Raw genomic sequence first — 18,001 nt, 5'->3', positions numbered from 1 at the left:
AGGATTATTTCCTTGAAAGGCACAATCTGCCAAAACTTACACAAGAAGAAATAGACAATCTGAATAAACCTATATCAATTAAAGAAATGAATTTAAAAAAAGAAATGGAATCAATAATAAATTCCCAAAACAGAAAACACCAGGCTCAGATGGATTCACTGCTAAATTCTATCAGTAATTTAAGGAAAACCTTATACCAAATTCCTATAGTCTCTGTCAGAGGACAGAAACAGAGGGAATACTTTCTAGCCCACTCTTTGAGGCCAACATTGAATACCCAAAAGCAGATAAAAACATTACCAAAGGAAAAAAAAGGCAGACAGATAACTCTTAAAGAACATATATGCAAAATCTTTAATAAAATATTAGAAATCAAATCCAACAATGTGTAAAAAGAATCAAACGCCAAGTGAAATTTATCCCAGGTATGCACAACTAGTTCAACACTCAAAAATTAAGTAATGCAATCTATCACAGCAATAGTCTAGAGAAGAAATATATATGACCATATCAATAAATTCAGAAAAATGCATTTGACAAAATCTAATACCCATTCATGATAAAAACAGTCAGTAAACTAGGAATAGAAGGGAACTTCTATTTGATCAAAACATCTACAAAAAAGCTACAGCTAACATACTTAATGGTGAGAAACTAGAAGCCTTCTCACTAAGATCAGGAATCAGGCAAGGATATCCCCTCTCATCATGCCTTCTCAACATCATATTGGAAGTCCAAGTTAATGCAATAAGACAAGAAAAGGACATAACATACAGATTGAGAAGGGAGAAATAAAACTGTCTTTGTTTACAAATGACATGTTAATGTATATAGAAAATCTGAAAGAATTGACAAAAACTCCTAGAACTAACAAGTGATTAAAGAAAGGCTGCAGGACACCAGAGAAATACATAAAAGCCAATAAAAATTCCTTTCCTAAATGCTGGCAATGAACAAATGGAATTTGAAATTCAAAACAATACAATTTACATTTGTGCCCCAGAAATGAAATAGTTAGCTATAAACCTAATAAAATATGTATAAAATCTATACAAGAAAAATCACAAAAACTTTAATGTACAAAATCATTCATGTAATGGAGAGACATTCTATGTTCATGTTTAGAAAGACTCAATATTGTCAAAATATTAGGTATTCCCAAATTGATCTACAGATCAATGCAAGCTCAATTAAAATCCCAGCAAGTTATATGGGGAATATAAACACGCTGATTCTAAGTTAATATGGAGAGACAAAAGACTCAGAAGAGCCAATAAATATTGAAGAGGAACAAAGTCGGAGGACTAACACTACTGAACTCGAAGACTTACTATAAAGCTACAACAATCAAGATAATGTGATATTGGTGAACAAATAGACAAATAGTTCAATGGAATATAATAAAGGCCAGAAATAGACCCACATAGATATAGTCAATTGATATTTGACAAAGCAGCAAATACAATGGTGCTGGAACCAACCATCAAGTGGTGCTGGAACAACAGGACATCAACATGCAAAAAATGAATCTAGACACAGATCTTATATCCCTCACAAAAATTAACTCAAAGTTGAATATAGATCTAAAGGTAAAATGGGAAACTGTGAAACTATGAAAATCCTAGGGGATAACATAGAAGAATATCTAGATGATCCTGGGTATAAGGATGACTTTTTTTTTTCCATTTATCCAGAAATTTTATTCATTATGCCAATTAAGCAAACTAAACCTGAGAATTATTTTATAATGAAAATGAAAAAAAAAGCAAAACTAACATTATGTCCAAGTTAAAAAGTCTTCGGAAATCACAGATAAAATATTTAGAATAGGTTTCAACATTTTCACACAAATTCTTTTCATGAAAATATAATTGAAATGGAGCATTGTAAACACTGAAAATTCTATCATCTATTTCTTCATTTGCAGTGTTGCTCTTCTTTGAAATCATGAACATTTGAAACACCACCACAGATTTCATTCCCCTAGGACTCATTAACCACACAGGAGCCCACCTATTTCTTTTTTAGATACAAGATGAAAGGTATGATTGCTAAGCAAAAACTGATAAGCTAAACTTCATAAAAATTAAAAATGTTTGTTCTGTGAAAGGCAATGTCAAGAGAATAACAAGACCAACCACATACTAGAAGAAAACATTTGCTAACACTACATCTGATAAAGTACTGTTGTCCAAAATATACATGTATTTCTTAAAACTTAACAACAGGGGCACCTGGGTGGTTCAATCATTAAGTGGCTGCCTTGGGCTCAGATCATGATCCCAGGGTCCTGGGATTGAGCCCCACCTCAGGCTCCCTGCTCAGTGGGAAGCCTACTTCTCCCTCTCCCATTCCCCCTGCTTGTGTTCCCTCTCTCACTGTGTCTCTCTCTGTCAAATAAATAAAATCTTAAAAAAAAAAACAAAACTCAACAAAAATAAAAAATAACCTAATTTAAAATGGGCCAGAGAGCTTAACAGATACTTCACCAAAGATATACAGATGGCAAATACTATATGAAAATATACTCCACATCGTATGTCATCAAGGAAATACAAATTAGAACAACAATGGGATGCCACCACACACTTATTAGAACGGCCAAAATCTGGGACACTGACAACACAAAATGTTGGTGAGAACATGGAACACCAGGAACCCTCCATTATTCCTGACAGAAATGCCAAATGGTACAACCACTTTGGAAGAAACTGGCTGTTCCTTACAAAACTAAAAATACATTACCATACGATTCAGCAATATGTTCCTTGGTATTTACCCAAAGAAACTGAAAGCTTATTATGTCTACACAAAAACCTGCCATAGATGTTTATATCACCATTATTGATAAGGGCAAAAACTTAGAAGCAATCAAGATACATTTCAGTGTGTGAATAGATTCAATTTTGTCCTCTCCAGAGAGAAACTTCTGACATCTTTTAGAGTATAAGAGAGGACTTTTGCTCAAAGCATGTATCTGTATTTGATTCCTTTTTGTAACTGAATAACATTTCATTGAATGTATTTTACACATTAGGTTTATCCATTCATCCACTGATGGACATCTTGGTTGTTTCTACTTTTCGATTATGATAAATACTGCTGTCATGAATATGTGTGTACCTGTATTTGATTACCTGTTTTCAATTCTCTGGCGGGGACATATATATCTCTCTTGGGGGGGATATATTTCAGTTCTCTGGAGACATACGTATATTTATATACTTTTATATATTTATATAAATATATAGAAATACATTTTTATATATTTATTTCAATTATCTGGAGATATATATATATAAATATATATAAAATAGGTGTGCAATGACATCATATGTATATATTTTGGGGGGGGCATATAATAATTCTATTTAATTCCATGAGGAACCACCAAACTGGTTTTCTTGGAGCCTGCACCATTTTGCATTCCCACTGGCTATGTATGATGGTTCCAATATCTCAACATCCTTGTTAACACCTTATTTTCCATTTTTAATCATAGTCATCTTAATGGGTAAGAAAAGGTAACTTGTGGTTTTGACTTGAATTTCTGTAATGATTAATTGAACATTTTCATGTGTTTAATGATTAATTGAACATTTTCATGTGTTTGTTGGTAATATGTATATCTTATTTAAAGAAATGTATATTTAAGTCCAATGCCCTTTTTTAATTAAATTTACTTAATTTTTAATTGGGTTGCTTATCTCTTTGTTCTTAGATTATAAGTATTCCTTATATAGTCTGGATACTGGAACTTTATGAGAGATAGGATTTGCAAATATTTCCTCCCATTATGTAGGTTGTACTTTCACTTTTTGAATAATGTTTTTTATGTACAAAGGTTTTCTGATGAAGGCCAATTTATCCATTTTTCCTTTGTTCTTTCGGCTGTTAGTGTGATATCTTATCAATGGACAAGAACAAACCCATCCTAAAAGCAAAGGGCAAAAATATTTACCTCAGTGTTTTCTTTTAAGAGTTTTTTCATTTTAGCTCTTATATTTAAATCATTGTTCCATTTTGAGTTAAGTTTTGTAGATGGTATGAAGTGCAACTTTATTATTTTCATGTGGCTATCCAGTTGTCCCAATGCCTTTGTTGAAAAGATTATTTTTCTTCCATTTAATGGTCTTGGCACCAAAAAAATCAGCTGACCATATATGTGCGAGTTTATTTCTGGGCTCTCTATTCTATTCTTCTGGTCTATGTACTTGTTTTTATGCTAGTACAACCCTATTTTGATCACTGTAACTTTATAGCAAGTTTTCAAAACAGGAAGTGTGGAAAGAACTTTGTTCTTTTTCAAGATTGTTTTGGCTATTTGGAGGATCTTTTGATATCCATAGAATGATTTATTTTTCTATTTCTGTAAAACATCTTTGGGGGTTTTGATATGTATTATGTTGCATCTGCAGATTGGTTTGAGGATTCACATCGTAACATTATATTGTTCAAACCATAAACACAGGATATCTTCACTTATTTAGGACTACTTTAATTTCTTCAACAATGTTTTGTAGTTAACAGTACACAAGTCTTTCTCCTTTTTGGTTAGAATTATTCCTAGGTATTTTATTATTCTAGATGCTATTGTAAGTGCAATTATTTTTGCTTTTTTGAATTGTTCATTGATAGTGTATAGAAATACAACTGAATTTTGTGTGTTGATTTTGTATTCTGAAACTTACTGAACTTATTATTATATATATATTTATTTTAATTAATTTATTATATATTTATTATATATATATATATACTAAAATTATTTATTAGCTCTAATAGTTTTTGCATGAATTCTTTAGGATTTTGTATACTTAAGATCGTGTCATCTGTGAGTAAAGGTATTTTTATTTGTTCCTTTCCGACTTAATTTAGTCTTTTACTTCTTTTTTTTGCCTGATTGTTTACACTAGAACTTCCAGTACAATGTTCAATGGAAGTTGAAAAAGCAGTCTGGATAGAATACATTTTATCTATTTTATCCTTGTCTTGTTCTTGATCTTATGGGGAAAGCTTCCAGTTCTTTAGCATTGAGTATAACACTAGCTGTGGGGTTTTCATAAATGCTATTTATCAGATTGGGAAAATTCTCTTATATTCCTAATTTGTTGAGTATTTTTATCATAAGACTATGTGTATTACATTTGTTGATTTACATATATTGAATTACCTTTGCATTATTGGGATAAATGCTCTTAATCATAGCATATAATCCATTTAATGTGGAGCTAATTTAGTGTACTAGTACTATTGAGGATTTTTGCATCCATATTCATAAGGAATAATGGTATTAGTTTTCTTTTCTTATGATGTCTTTGTCTGGCTTTGGTATCAGAGTAATGCTGGCCCTATGATTTGTAAGTGTGCTCTTCCATTTTTTGGAAACTTATTTTTTGAAGGATTGGTGTTGCTTCTCCTTTAAATGACTGGTAGAATTCACTAGAGACACCATTTGGTCCTGGAATTTTCTTTTCTTTTATTTTTTAAGATTTTATTTATTTATTTGAGAGAGTGAAAGAGACACAAAGAGAGAGCACAAGTGGGGGTAAGGGCAAAGAGAGAGGGACAGCAGACACCCATTCGTGCAAGGAGCCTGATGCAGGGCTCAGTCCCAGGACTCTGAGATCATGATATGAGCCAGAGTCAGTCAGCTGCTTAACTGACTGAGCCACCCAGGCGGTCCTGGGATTTCCTTTGTTAGGAAGTTTTGATTATTAATCCAGTACCTTTACTTATTATACCTCTGTCCAGATATTGTATTTCTTTTTGAGTCAGTTTTCACAAGTTGTGAGTTTCTAGGAATGTGTTCATTTCATTTAGTTATCTAATTTATTGACACATGAATGTTCATTTTTTAATAAATGATTGTATTTCTGTAATGTCAGTAGTTTTGTCTCCACTTCCATTTCCCATTTAGTAATTTGAATCTTCTATTCTTTCTTAGTCAGTCTAACAAAAATTTTGGCAGTTGTGTTGATCGTTTCAAAGTACCAACTTTTAGTTTCACTGATTTTTTTCCTCATTTTGCTTATCTCCACTCTAATTTTTATTATTTCCTTCCTTATGCTGGCTTTTGTAGTTTTATCTTCTTTATTTCATTGCTTAAGGGGTAAAGTTACTAATTGTTTAATTACTTTTTTATTGAAGTAGAATCGATACATAATGCTACATTAGTTTCAAGTGGAGATCTTTTAAAATATATCTACAGTTATAAATTTCTCTGTAAATACTACTTCCACTACATCTTAGAAGTATGCTGTGTTGTATTTTCATTCTCATTTGTCTCAAAATATTTTCTAGTTTCCCTTGTGCTTTCATCTTTGATCCCCTGGTTGTTTAAGAGTGTGTTGTTTAATATCCAAATATTTTTAAATTTTCCAGTTTTCCTTTTGTTACACATTATGAGTATCATTACATTGTGGCAGAAAAGATTTCAATTTTTAAAATTTTATTACCTGTTGTTTTGTGGCCTAACATAATGGTGTATTTTGGAGAGTTTTCCATGTGAACTTGAGAAAAAAATGTGTATTCTGTCATTTGGGGATGGTGTGTTCTGTGCATGTATGTTACGTCTAGGTTATGTTATTATTCAGGTCCTCTTCTTTTAAATTGATAATCTCTCTGGTTTTTCAACCCATTATTGACAGTGGGGTACTGAAGTCTCAACTCTTATTGTAGAACTGTCTATTTCTTCCTTCAATCCTGTCAATTTTTGCTTCATATATTTGGAGGCTCTTTTGTTAAATACATATATTTATAATTGTTATATCTTCTTTATGGATTGAATCTTTTATCAATATGTAATGTTCTTGGGGCACCTGGGTGGCTCAGTGGGTTAAACCTCTACCTGTGGCTCAGGTCATGACCTCAGGGTGCTGAGATCGAGCCCCACATCAGGCTCTCTGCTCAGCAGGTAAACTACTTCCCCTACCCCCGTCGCCTACCTCTCTGCCTAGGTGTGATCTTTGTCTGTCAAATAAATAAATAAAATCTTAAATATATGTATTTAAGTATATATATTTAAGATTTTATTTATTCTATTTATTTATTATATTTTATTTAAATTATATTTGTATTACAATTATTAATTATATTATATTTATAATTATTATATAATTGCAATATAAATATAATATATAAATATATTTTATGTAAATATATAAATCATGTATAAATCTGCTTTTTCATTGGAGAGTTTATCTATTTATTCAAAGTAATTATTGTTCAGGAAGGACTTCTGTCATTTTTATCTTCTTCATGTCTTATGTCTTTGGTCCTCAATTCTTCCATTACTGTCTTTTGTGTTTACTTGATTTTTTTAATAGTGTTCTGCTTTGATTCCTAATTTTCTTTTTTGAAATTTTTAACTTTTTTTCTTGGTGATTACTTTAGAGATTACAATCAATTTCTTAAAAATTTAACAATCTATTGTGAATTACTACTACCTTACTTCAGTAGTATACAGGAACTCCTATACAGCTCTATCACACTCACTTTATGTTGATGGCACAAATTATATCTTTATACACTGTGTGCCTATTACTATAGATTTATAATTATTGCTTTATATATTTATTTTAAATTATATTGCAAAAAATAGAGGAGAGACAAACCAAAATTATAATACTGCTTTTGTATTTATCTATGTAGCTACATTTACCAGTTTCCTTTGTTTCTTCATGTCTTCAAGTTACTATCTGGTGTCCTTTCATTTCTGCCTTAAGGACTCCCTTTAGTATTTCTCATAAAGCTACTCTATTTATGCTGAATTGCCTTAGCTTTTGTTATCTGGGGAAATCTCAATTTCTCCTTCATGGGAATATATTTAATCTTAATTATTTTATGTAATTTCTCCATCATTAGAATTATTTGAAGGATATAGAATTCTTGGTTGACACTTTTCTCTTTCATCTCTTTAAGAGATCATCCCAATGATCTCTGGACTCCATGGTTTCTGCTGAGAAATTGGGTGTAATCCTACTGAGGATTCCTTATATGTAATAAGTCCCTTTTTTTTTTTTTTTTGCTGCTTTCAAATTCCCTTTTAACACTTAATTATAAGATCTCTTTGTTTATCATTTTTGGAGTTTGTTGAGAATCTCAGACATGCAGATTCATGACTTTTATCGAATTTTGGAAGTTTTTTGTCCATTATTTCCTCAAATGTTTTTTGTTTCCCTTTATCTTTTTTTTCTTCTACCATTCTGAAATTCCCTTTATGTTTATGTTGGTATGGTTGGAGGGCTCCATAGGTCCTTTGAGCTGTGTTCATTTTTCTTATTCTTCTCTCTTTTTTCTTCTCAGACTATTATTTTTATTGACCTGTCTTTTAAGAATTGCTGATTTTTTTCTTCTGCCTGCTCAAATCTGCTCTTCATAACTCTAGTGAGTTTTTCCATTTCAGTTATTATACTTTTAATCTCTAGAATTTGCTGGTTTCTTTTTATTCCTATTCTTTATTTGTTTGTACATCATTCTGGTTTGCTTTAGCTTTTTGTCCACAGTTTCCTTTAGCCTTATCAGAATATATAATACAATTAATAAAAAGGTTTTTTTTTTTAATAAATGCAATGTCTGTATTTCCACAGGGAGTTTCTGTTGATTTCTTATTTAAACAGGCTATGCTTTCTTATTTCTTTCTATCCTTTGTAATTTTTTTTTTTTTTTTGAGAACTGAACAGTTTGAATATAATAATGTGGCAACTCTGGAAATCAGATTCTTCTTGGTCTTTGGGTTTTGTTTTTGTAGTTTTCTGTGAGTCCTAGTTGTTTGTTTGCTTAGTGGTGTTTCTAAGCTATTTTTATAAAGACTGTATTCTTTGTTATGTATCATCTTAGAAGTGTTTGCTTTTTGGCTTTTGGTCAGCAGGTGTCCTGACAGAGATTTCCTTGAACATCTGAATTTCTATCCCCATCAGAAAAAAAAGGAGAGCAAAGAGAAAAGAAAAAGAGAAACAAAACAAAACAAAACAACAAAGGGGAAAAAAACTCCCAGTCTTTGTAGATTGAGTCTGTGTTAAGGTGTTCCTTTAATGCTTAGCCAGATTGTTTACAACTATGCCTTAGCCTTCATTTCCTGTTTGTACTGAGCCTAGAGATCAGCCAGAGGTGAAAGATTAGGATCTTTTTTCAAGTCTTTTCTGAGCATGCATCCTGCCCTAGGCATGCACAGGACTCTAAATTTCCCTGTATATGCAAGCCTTTTTCAGTATCTTAATTTCCTAAAGAAACTCCCTCCCTAGCTTTTTCTCTCAGGGTTTTAGTGTGTTTCTTGTTTGACTCCATTGTATTCTCTTGCCTCTAAGAGAGCCGAGCTGTTCATTTGCCTTTCAGTATTTGTGAAGATGAAGAATGCAGTATGCACAGCTGCTTTACCATCTGAGAGAGTACTGAATTTAAAAATATAATAATAATAATAAGACAAGTGCTCTGTGTCAGTCCTTCAGGTAGCTCCCAGACAGGTTGAAACAGAGGAATCAACTCCGTTAAGAATAAAGTTTACTCTGCTCCTTCTGGAACCAGAGTCCAGGGTCTCAAACTGAGACAGCAGACTGCTGTCTTTTAAGACCACTACCACATTTGTAAGGGGAATATGGCAAGAGTGAGTACAGATTCCAAAAGCTTTCCTACTAATTATAAGTTGCTTTTTTTAAAATTCAGTACTTGCTTAGAAGTTTGTCTATTTTAATCTTTCAGAAGAACTAGCTTATACTTTTGCTGAACAACAAAGACCATTAAAAATTAAAAACTTTCTTTTAATTACTTTTGGCCCTGCTTCACAGGTTGTTGGCTATGCAAGGTTGTTAATTTATAAACATTGAAAGACAGTAAGTGTAATAAAGGACACAGGCTCTAGAACCAGACTGTCAAGGGTATTACTGTGTACTGTGATAGCTGAGTGACTTCAGCAAGTTAGCTAACTTCTCTTTGCTTCTTTCCTCCTCCAAAATGGAAAGTAACAATAGTACCTATCTCATAGGGTTGTGGTGAGAATTAAATCAGTTAATATAAGTGAAAGGCCTAGAATAGCACCTGACATTTTAAATGTTATTAGTTATGGTTGATACTCTGTAATGGTAAGCAGGCAGTTTCTCCAAACATTTCATAAACACTTGAAGAATGTAAAATTCTATAACAGAGTTTCTCTAAAAATCAAAATTGATAATTATGTCATCTAAATCTTTTATATTTGTATTTATTACTCATTATTTGTCAAATTCTAAAAGCTGTAGATTACAGTACCCAGCTATTTTTGTGATTTGGCCAAAGTATTTCTATTTTTGCTTTGTATGTTTCAACATTAATTTCTTAATTGACAGACTCAAAGAAAGTTCATTAAAATACGGTCATTTATCAAGCAAAATAAAATATAAGTTACCTTTGTCTTCCTTTACGATTTTGTCACATTGAACCTCTTTATTCTTTGGAGCTCCATTAATAGTCTGCATCATCCTTTCAACATATAAGTCATTGCCTAATCTATTTCTACAAAGGGTCTCATATGTCCTGTTTCTCCGACTATAAAAAACAAAGTATATTTAACTCATTAATAAAAGTTATTACCACAGATCTTTCTTCTTTATGTTATGCTTTCTCTTTAAAATTACCTTCTTTAATGTGGATTGCACCAAACATTAAGTGAGAGTTTAAAAAACCCTTTAAGGAAAGACTGCACTAAATCACCTCCAAAGGATCCCATTTACTGTACCTCCCAGCATCCCTACTACTGTCAGTGCCCACCAACAATATGCTAGCACTATCTCCAGATAGGTTTTAAGAACTTTGTTGTGAACACTGAAAGCTACACATTTCCCTTAAGCTACCACTTTTGTGTCATCCTGTAGGTTTTCTTTTCATAATTACTTAATTCTGAGTATTTCTTAAATTTCTATTATGATTTCTTCTTTGATTCATGAGGAATTTAGAAAATGTGCTTTGTAACTTCCAAATGTGTATGTGAATATGTATCTGTGTTTTTATTGAGGTTTATGTTATTAATTTTCAACTTAATTCCATTTGTGGCCAGAGAATTTAGTTTGTATGGTACTATTTCTTTGAAATTTTTGAAACCTTGATTCATGGCCTTCTGCATGGATGATTTTTATAAATATTCCATGGGTGCTTGAAAAGAGTGTATGGTCTCTAATTGTTGAATGAAGAGTTATGATCATTAAATTATGTTTCTGGACCAAATTTTCAATATCTATGTGAATTTTTTATCTGGTTGACATAAAGTAATTAAGAGAGGCATGTTTAAATCTCCTACTTTAGTAGGATACTTACCAAGTTTTTAATTTGTGCTTTTCATATATGTTGAGGTTATTTTATTAGGCATATTTAAGATTGAAATTATTTTTACCTTCCTGTCATTATGAAGTGAACTTCTTTGCCCCAATAATGCTGTTGGTTTAATTGTTTCTCTGTGGATGATATGCTTTTTCTTTCTTTTTTTCTTCTGTTTTAAAAATCTTTTAATATTTGATATCTTAGACTATCAGTACAATGCGTTGAATCCACTTCATTTTTGTGGATTTTTTTTTTTTAATTTATTCCTGTTTCTGTGACATGGTGTCTTTTAAGAGCTTGGGAAAGTCCTTACCCACTCTTTTGAATAGTTCCTCTCCTCCATTCTTCCTATTTTGACTTTTTGAAACTAACCAGATGCATGTTAGACCTTTATTCTATTGTTGATGTCTTTATCTTCTCTTTCATACTTTATATCACATTTTTCTCTCCAAGGTTTATTTTGTATAATTTATCCAGATCTATATTTCAATTTATTAAATATCTGTTCAATTATGCCTTGTTTAAATTTAACATTTACTTTTTAATCTCAACAATTATATAAGTATACCTTATTTTACAGTTATTTTTAGATGTTTTTACAAATATGAGTCATCATTTTGATAGTTTCTTAATGTTAGTATGGTGTAACTTTATCTTTTATTTAAATATTTCACACATATTCTATATTCTGTATCTCATAATATAGCCCTATTAAAATCTCATTATCCACAGATCTCATGATGTAAATCTAGGGTTTGTTATTGCTTTAATTCTCATTCATAATGGCTTCTTTATTGGTTTAGTGTATTTTTACCAAACTCAAGATGAGGGAATCTTAAAAGTCTAAATGGGATATGATTTCCTCCAGAGAAAATTCATGTTTGCTTAAGATAGTAGCTATGAGACCTAGGATTGCTTGAGATAACTGAAATCCTTTTAAGGGTCGTTCATTAATACAAAAATATCTCTTTCACTTATCTCAATTTTCCAGGAACCAAAGATTTTAATAGAGTCTAGATCCATGTGCTAATTTTAACATTTGCTTCTAGTATCTCTCCCTCTCTGATTTCAGATAACTTATTTATCCATTTGCTATTCTTTATTTTCCTTTTTTTGGTGTTAAGAGCTTACCCTTATGTCTTAGGAGTTTCAAAGAATATTATTCAGGATCTACTTGTACTATATTTTGAAGTCCAAAAAAATTCTAGGTCATTTTATATTTGGATAAGAATAATGCCCCAAAAATATTTTAATGATGGATTTTTAGTACTATTAATCATATTCAAAGTATATTTGAATCTAAATAATCTGAATAACAATAATCTATTTTTAGTAGCTAAATTAATTTCAGACAGAGCAGACGTCAGAGCAAGGCAAATCACCAGAGAAAAGAGGGGCATTACATAATGATAAAAAAGTCAATTTTCCAAAAAATGCATAACAATCCTTCATGTGTATGTATTTAACAACAAAATTTCAAAATACACAAGGCAAAAACTAAAGACCTATTTAAATTAATTAATAAGGAGAAATGGAAAATCTGCTCTAATACAGTAAATTCAGTTATTTTCCCATTACAAAAAAAAAAAAAATGTCAGTCCTTTCTTTTTAAACTGGACATAATTTATACAAGCATAAAAGAAAAAATCATTAAAATATATATTGAGACTTGGAAGCTTCTTTTATTTCTTTTATTATTTGATTTAGTAGTTTACCTACTTTTTGAAGAATAAGGTAAAGCTATGGGTTCTTCCTCCAGAAAAGAAGTACATACAACATAAATACTTTACATATCACTTCATAGGGCAAATAAATAACTTTATATATAATTTCACCAAGCACATATGCCACCACTATTTATCCAGGAATCCCCCAAAACAGAAACAAGGATAAGAACCTCTGACTTAGCATTTAAATTACAGAAACAAATAGACAATTGAGCCATACGTACGTGACCTTCGCAGCTTCTTCAGATTCCACAGAAACCATGACTGTTGGTAGGTTAAAAAACCTCAGTGTTTCTGTCTCTGTGAGTATTATCTCTATAGTCTTCTGTAGGTCTTCTTTTGTTACAATTTTTTCAGGTGTTGCCCTCACAACTCGTAAATCTAAAATACATGACTTAATAAAAAATCATTTACTAATTGCTATTTTTAATTTTCATTTTACCAAAGTATCATGATGGATCATGCATTGGAGGTGGCTTTATGTGGTCAAAGAACAGACCATGTTGTGGGATGTATTCAATCCCTCTGACGCTGGGAGAGATTGTGATAATAATCATATCCTCCCGTCTCCCTCTGAGAGGATGATCTTCCCTGCTGCTGCAGACACTGCGGATTGCCCAAGTTTTCATTGCTAAGGCTTTCTTCCTCCCCTTGCTCTTTCCATGAAGAAAATCAAGTGTTTAGCTTTCTTAGCCTCTCTTGAAGCTAGAGGTGACCATGTGACAGAGCTCTGACCAATGAGAGAACACTGGAAATATATAGGAAAGAAGGCGGCTCCTGGGGAAACTTTTACTTTCCTGATAAATAAGGGTGACATGACTGAAGCTACTGCCTTTCTCCCTCTTTCTGCCTCTAATGTGGATATAATACCCACAGCTGGGGCAGATATTTTGAGACCACGGAGCAAAAAGCAAGAAGCAAGAAGTGAAAAGAAAAGTTTTAAGGAAAGAGAATTAGCAGAGCGGCCAATCAAGAGTCTGACAGTCAAGACACAAAATCAAAATTCAAAAGTATTGACCTTTCAAGTTCTTTTAATGTGAGAAAAATAGGTGATAGTTTAAGCTAACGTAGTTGGGTATTCTCTTACTTGTTGTCAGAGCATTGTTATTACATATCTTAACACCAAAGACTCTTTCAAGCACTTTCCCAACCTTATGAATACTTTCATCAACCCTTCATTATCATCTCAGAGGAAGAGACACCCTTACTGCACTCCGAGGCAAATGTTCCTTAGGTAGGTACCTATTTCTTCCAGCACTTTGGATCAGCCATCATTTTGTCATTCTTATATCTTTGTTTTCATAACCGTTTATCTCATGTTTTATGCTCTGCCTGAAAGGAGCCACTCCGATTTGTTCTCCTGACAAATTACCAATCACCTTTAAAAACCCAATTCAAAAGTCTATAATGTTCTCTATGAATTCTTTTTCTTTCCCCACCTTCAAGATGTTAATCTTCACGTTCAAAGCGCTCCCATTACATTGGCATATGTCCTATTAGGACACTGATCACAATGTATCAGAACGACTTGCCTCCTGAGTTAAAAGCACTCCTAAGGCTGGGTGGTGCCAGAGAGTCACCCTGGGAACTTGAATGCTACCTTGGTAATTCTCATGTAGCTACTCCTCAGTCCAGCCTTTGGGAATCATTATCATAGTTCTTTTATCTCAAGTACCTGACAAATCATAAGCATATTTGCTAAGGAAATAATGGGCTGTTACTGAAATAAATGACATTATTTTCATTACCTGTAAAACTAGTCAGTTTTTCCCGTCTGTAGGATGGTTCTTCAAGGTCTTCTGCTATTGAGTCAGTAGTAGATACACTTGATTTAGAAACTGTGCTACTTCCTAAAACTGACCTTTAATAATGAAAAACATTACTCATTTATTTAGGTGTTCTTATGGGTAATTAAATATATAAATAAAAACATTATCATAGTGAGAAATCAAATATAATATAATCATATAAGAAACACTGATAAAAAGAGACTACTTATTGAAACAGAGTTGGTTTGTAGTGCTCCTTAAGTAAAAGGTCATTATAAATATATTTTAGAGAGAAAACATGTCAAACCTATGTCTAAAGTCCTTCGATGGATTCCCAATATATTTAGAATAAAAAGCTAAAATATAGTCTACCTATCCAGTCTCTCCATCTTCATTATCACTCTTCCCCTGCCCCACTTTTTCTCAATCTTGTGGTGCTCTCCTATTTTAGAGTCTCAGCCTGGAACCTCCTTCCATTTTTCACCAATTTTCTGCTCATCATTCAAATCCCATATTAAATGTGATTTTTTTCAATTTTATAAAGGTCCTCTCAAGATTTAATTAAAAGAAAATCTATATACTGGTTGGGAAATCAACAAACTAAAGAATACAAAGATAATTTCCTTGAACAATGAACTTAATATTACTTCATGATCCTTTTCTATTTATAAGTCCAACTGTCCTCCAAAAGGATAGGTTCAGTTTACAGAAATATTATTTGTTTTGTGGAGCACTCCTATGACTACTTTGTGCAAATATGGAGGCAGACTCTCAAACAGCATATTTTCTCTTAAATTTTGTGCTTAGTTAACATCTGGAACTTTTAACTTGTCAGATTGAAAATTACACATTCAAATATTTCCCCATAATCTTTAGATTATTTTAGGACATCATGTTTTATTATTGCAAAGACTCTGAACTTCTTCACTGTAAGCATTCAAAAAATTTCAGTAATGTGTCTACACAATACATGCATAACATTTCATTAAAAAAAAATTATGAAACAGAAGAGAAATCAAACCCTAGGAGAAGAGGGATTTGCAGGGAAGAATGGAGTTGGGGGCCACAGAAAAGGAAAGCTACTTCTTCCCATCAATTGCAACAGAGAAGAAATTGAAGAAGTATGTCTGTGGGTATGTGATGCTAGCCCCACCTTTTGGTTCCTCAGGAAATCTTGAGTAAAATCTACATATATTGCTCACAAAGGTTTTGGTGTATCAGGGAACTCTTAAGTCATGCAAAGCTCTACATCTAAGTAAAACATGAGGGGAACACCAAGATGGCACACTAATGTAGAGTGGAGTTGGGAGTCTGAAGACAACTAACTTCTAAGTTACATATATGCAACTGAAATAAAAAGACAGTAGATATGATATAAAAAAGAACAATAAAATAGTATACTCTACCTTGTAAACTGCCCTAACATACTAGGATTTATTGTATTCTGATACAGGCTATAGGAGGATATATATTCTGATCCATATGATCCTTCTTGTGATGTAAATAGTTTATTTGGCTTTGCTGTTCCCATATGTGGGTCTTGTTGGTAAAGAGGTCGGGGAGTAACATCAACTCCAAGTGCATTAATTACCTATGGAAAGTGGTTATTTAAAATGAAATAAGTTAAAAAAAAGGGGGGGGGAATGTTTCTGAATAATGAGCCCTAGAAAATTATATTAGTTGTAACATTTCTTTTGTTTCTGATTTTATTTATTTTAACCTAATTTTATTTGAATCCCTCTTCTTTTTTTCTGGTGAATATAGTTAAAGATTTGTCAATTTTGTTTATCTTTTCCAAGAACCAGCTTTTAGTTTTACTGGTCTTCCCTATTATCTTTTCTGTCCCTATTTCATTTGTTTCCGTTCTATTCTGTTATTTCTTTCCTTCCACTAACTTTGGGCTTCATTTATTCTTTTTCTAGTCCTTTGAGGTACAAAATTAAGTTGTCTGAGACTCTTTGTTTCTTGAGGTAGGTATTTATCTCTAAGAACTTCCCCTTTAGAATTGTTTTTGCTGCATCCCACAAATTTTGATATATTTCTTTTCTTTTTTTAAAATTTATTTTTTAAATTTCTTTTCAGTGTTTCAGAATTCATTGTTTATGCACCACACCCTGTGCTCCATGAAATACATTCCTTCCATAATACCCACCGCCAGGCTCTCCCAACCCCCACCCCCTCCCCTCCAAAACCCTCAGATTGTTTTTCAGAGTCCACAGTCTCTCATGATTCATCTCCCCCTCCAATTTCCTCCAACTCCCTTCTCCTCTCCATCTCCCCATATCCTCTGTGTTATTCCTTATGCTCCACAAATAAGAGAAACCATATAATTCTGTCTCAAGGTATTTTTTTCTCTTTTGATTTCTTCTTTGACCAATTAGTTACTCAGAAGCATATTGTTTAATCGCCACATTATTTTTGAGCTTTCCAGTTTTCTTTGTGTTATTAATGTCTAGTTCCCTAACCTTGTGGCTGGAAAAGATGCTTGATATGGTTTCAATTCTCTTCAATTAATTAAGACACATTTTGTGGCCTAACATACGCGCTATCCTGGAAAATGTTCTATGTGTATTTGAGAAGAATCTGTATTCTGTTGCTTTTGGTTGGTATCACCCTTTCTGAGCCTCTATTCATTTTCTTCATTCTTTTTTTCCAATGTTTTTGGCGTGTGTAATCTCTATAGATCTATTCTCAAATTGGCTAATTCTTCCTTCTGTCAATTAAAATCTATTATTTAGCTTCTCCAGTGAATGTTTAAAGTTTTGATTACTGTGCTTTTCAATTCCAGAATTTCCATTTGGTTCTTTTTTATAATTTTTTTTGGAGCAACCCAGAAACTGCATTTTAATTTTAATTGAGATATAACTGACACATAAGATTGTATCCATTTTAGGTGTACAACATAATGATTTGACATATGTATATATTACAAAATGATTACAATAGTAAGTTTATATAAAATCCATCACCTCAGGGGCACCTGGGTGGCTCAGTCAGTTAAACATCCAACTCTTGGTTTTGGCTCATGTCATGATCTCATGGGTTATGAGACTGAGCCCCATATGGGGCTCCATGCCCAGCTGGGAGTCTACTTGGGGAGTTTCTCTCTTTGCCCCTCTCCCACTCACTTGCTCTCTCTCTAAAATAAATAACAAATCTTTAACCAAAATAAATTAAAATCCATCACCTCACATAGTTAAACAAAATTATTTTTTG

At 32.3% G+C, this 18,001-nt stretch overlaps 1 protein-coding gene across 2 annotated transcripts in view; it reads right to left on the bottom strand.

Annotated features, from left to right (window-relative positions):
• WDR78 (WD repeat domain 78) overlaps positions 1 to 18,001 on the bottom strand; it is an 82,236-nt gene that overhangs the window by 45,861 nt on the left and 18,374 nt on the right. For both annotated transcript variants that reach the window (XM_032302468.1, XM_032302469.1), the window contains 4 exons: positions 16,192 to 16,376; positions 14,765 to 14,877; positions 13,241 to 13,397; positions 10,382 to 10,521 (listed from right to left, as the gene is read on the bottom strand). In XM_032302468.1, the coding sequence (XP_032158359.1) occupies positions 10,382 to 10,521; positions 13,241 to 13,397; positions 14,765 to 14,877; positions 16,192 to 16,376 (595 nt within the window). The remainder of the gene's footprint in view (positions 1 to 10,381; positions 10,522 to 13,240; positions 13,398 to 14,764; positions 14,878 to 16,191; positions 16,377 to 18,001) is intronic.

This window comes from Mustela erminea, chromosome 10 (assembly GCF_009829155.1).
Source record: "Mustela erminea isolate mMusErm1 chromosome 10, mMusErm1.Pri, whole genome shotgun sequence".
Classification (NCBI taxonomy): domain Eukaryota; kingdom Metazoa; phylum Chordata; class Mammalia; order Carnivora; family Mustelidae; genus Mustela; species Mustela erminea.
The sequence above is the reverse complement of the archived record's forward strand: the minus strand, read 5'-3'. Positions and strand labels throughout refer to the sequence as shown.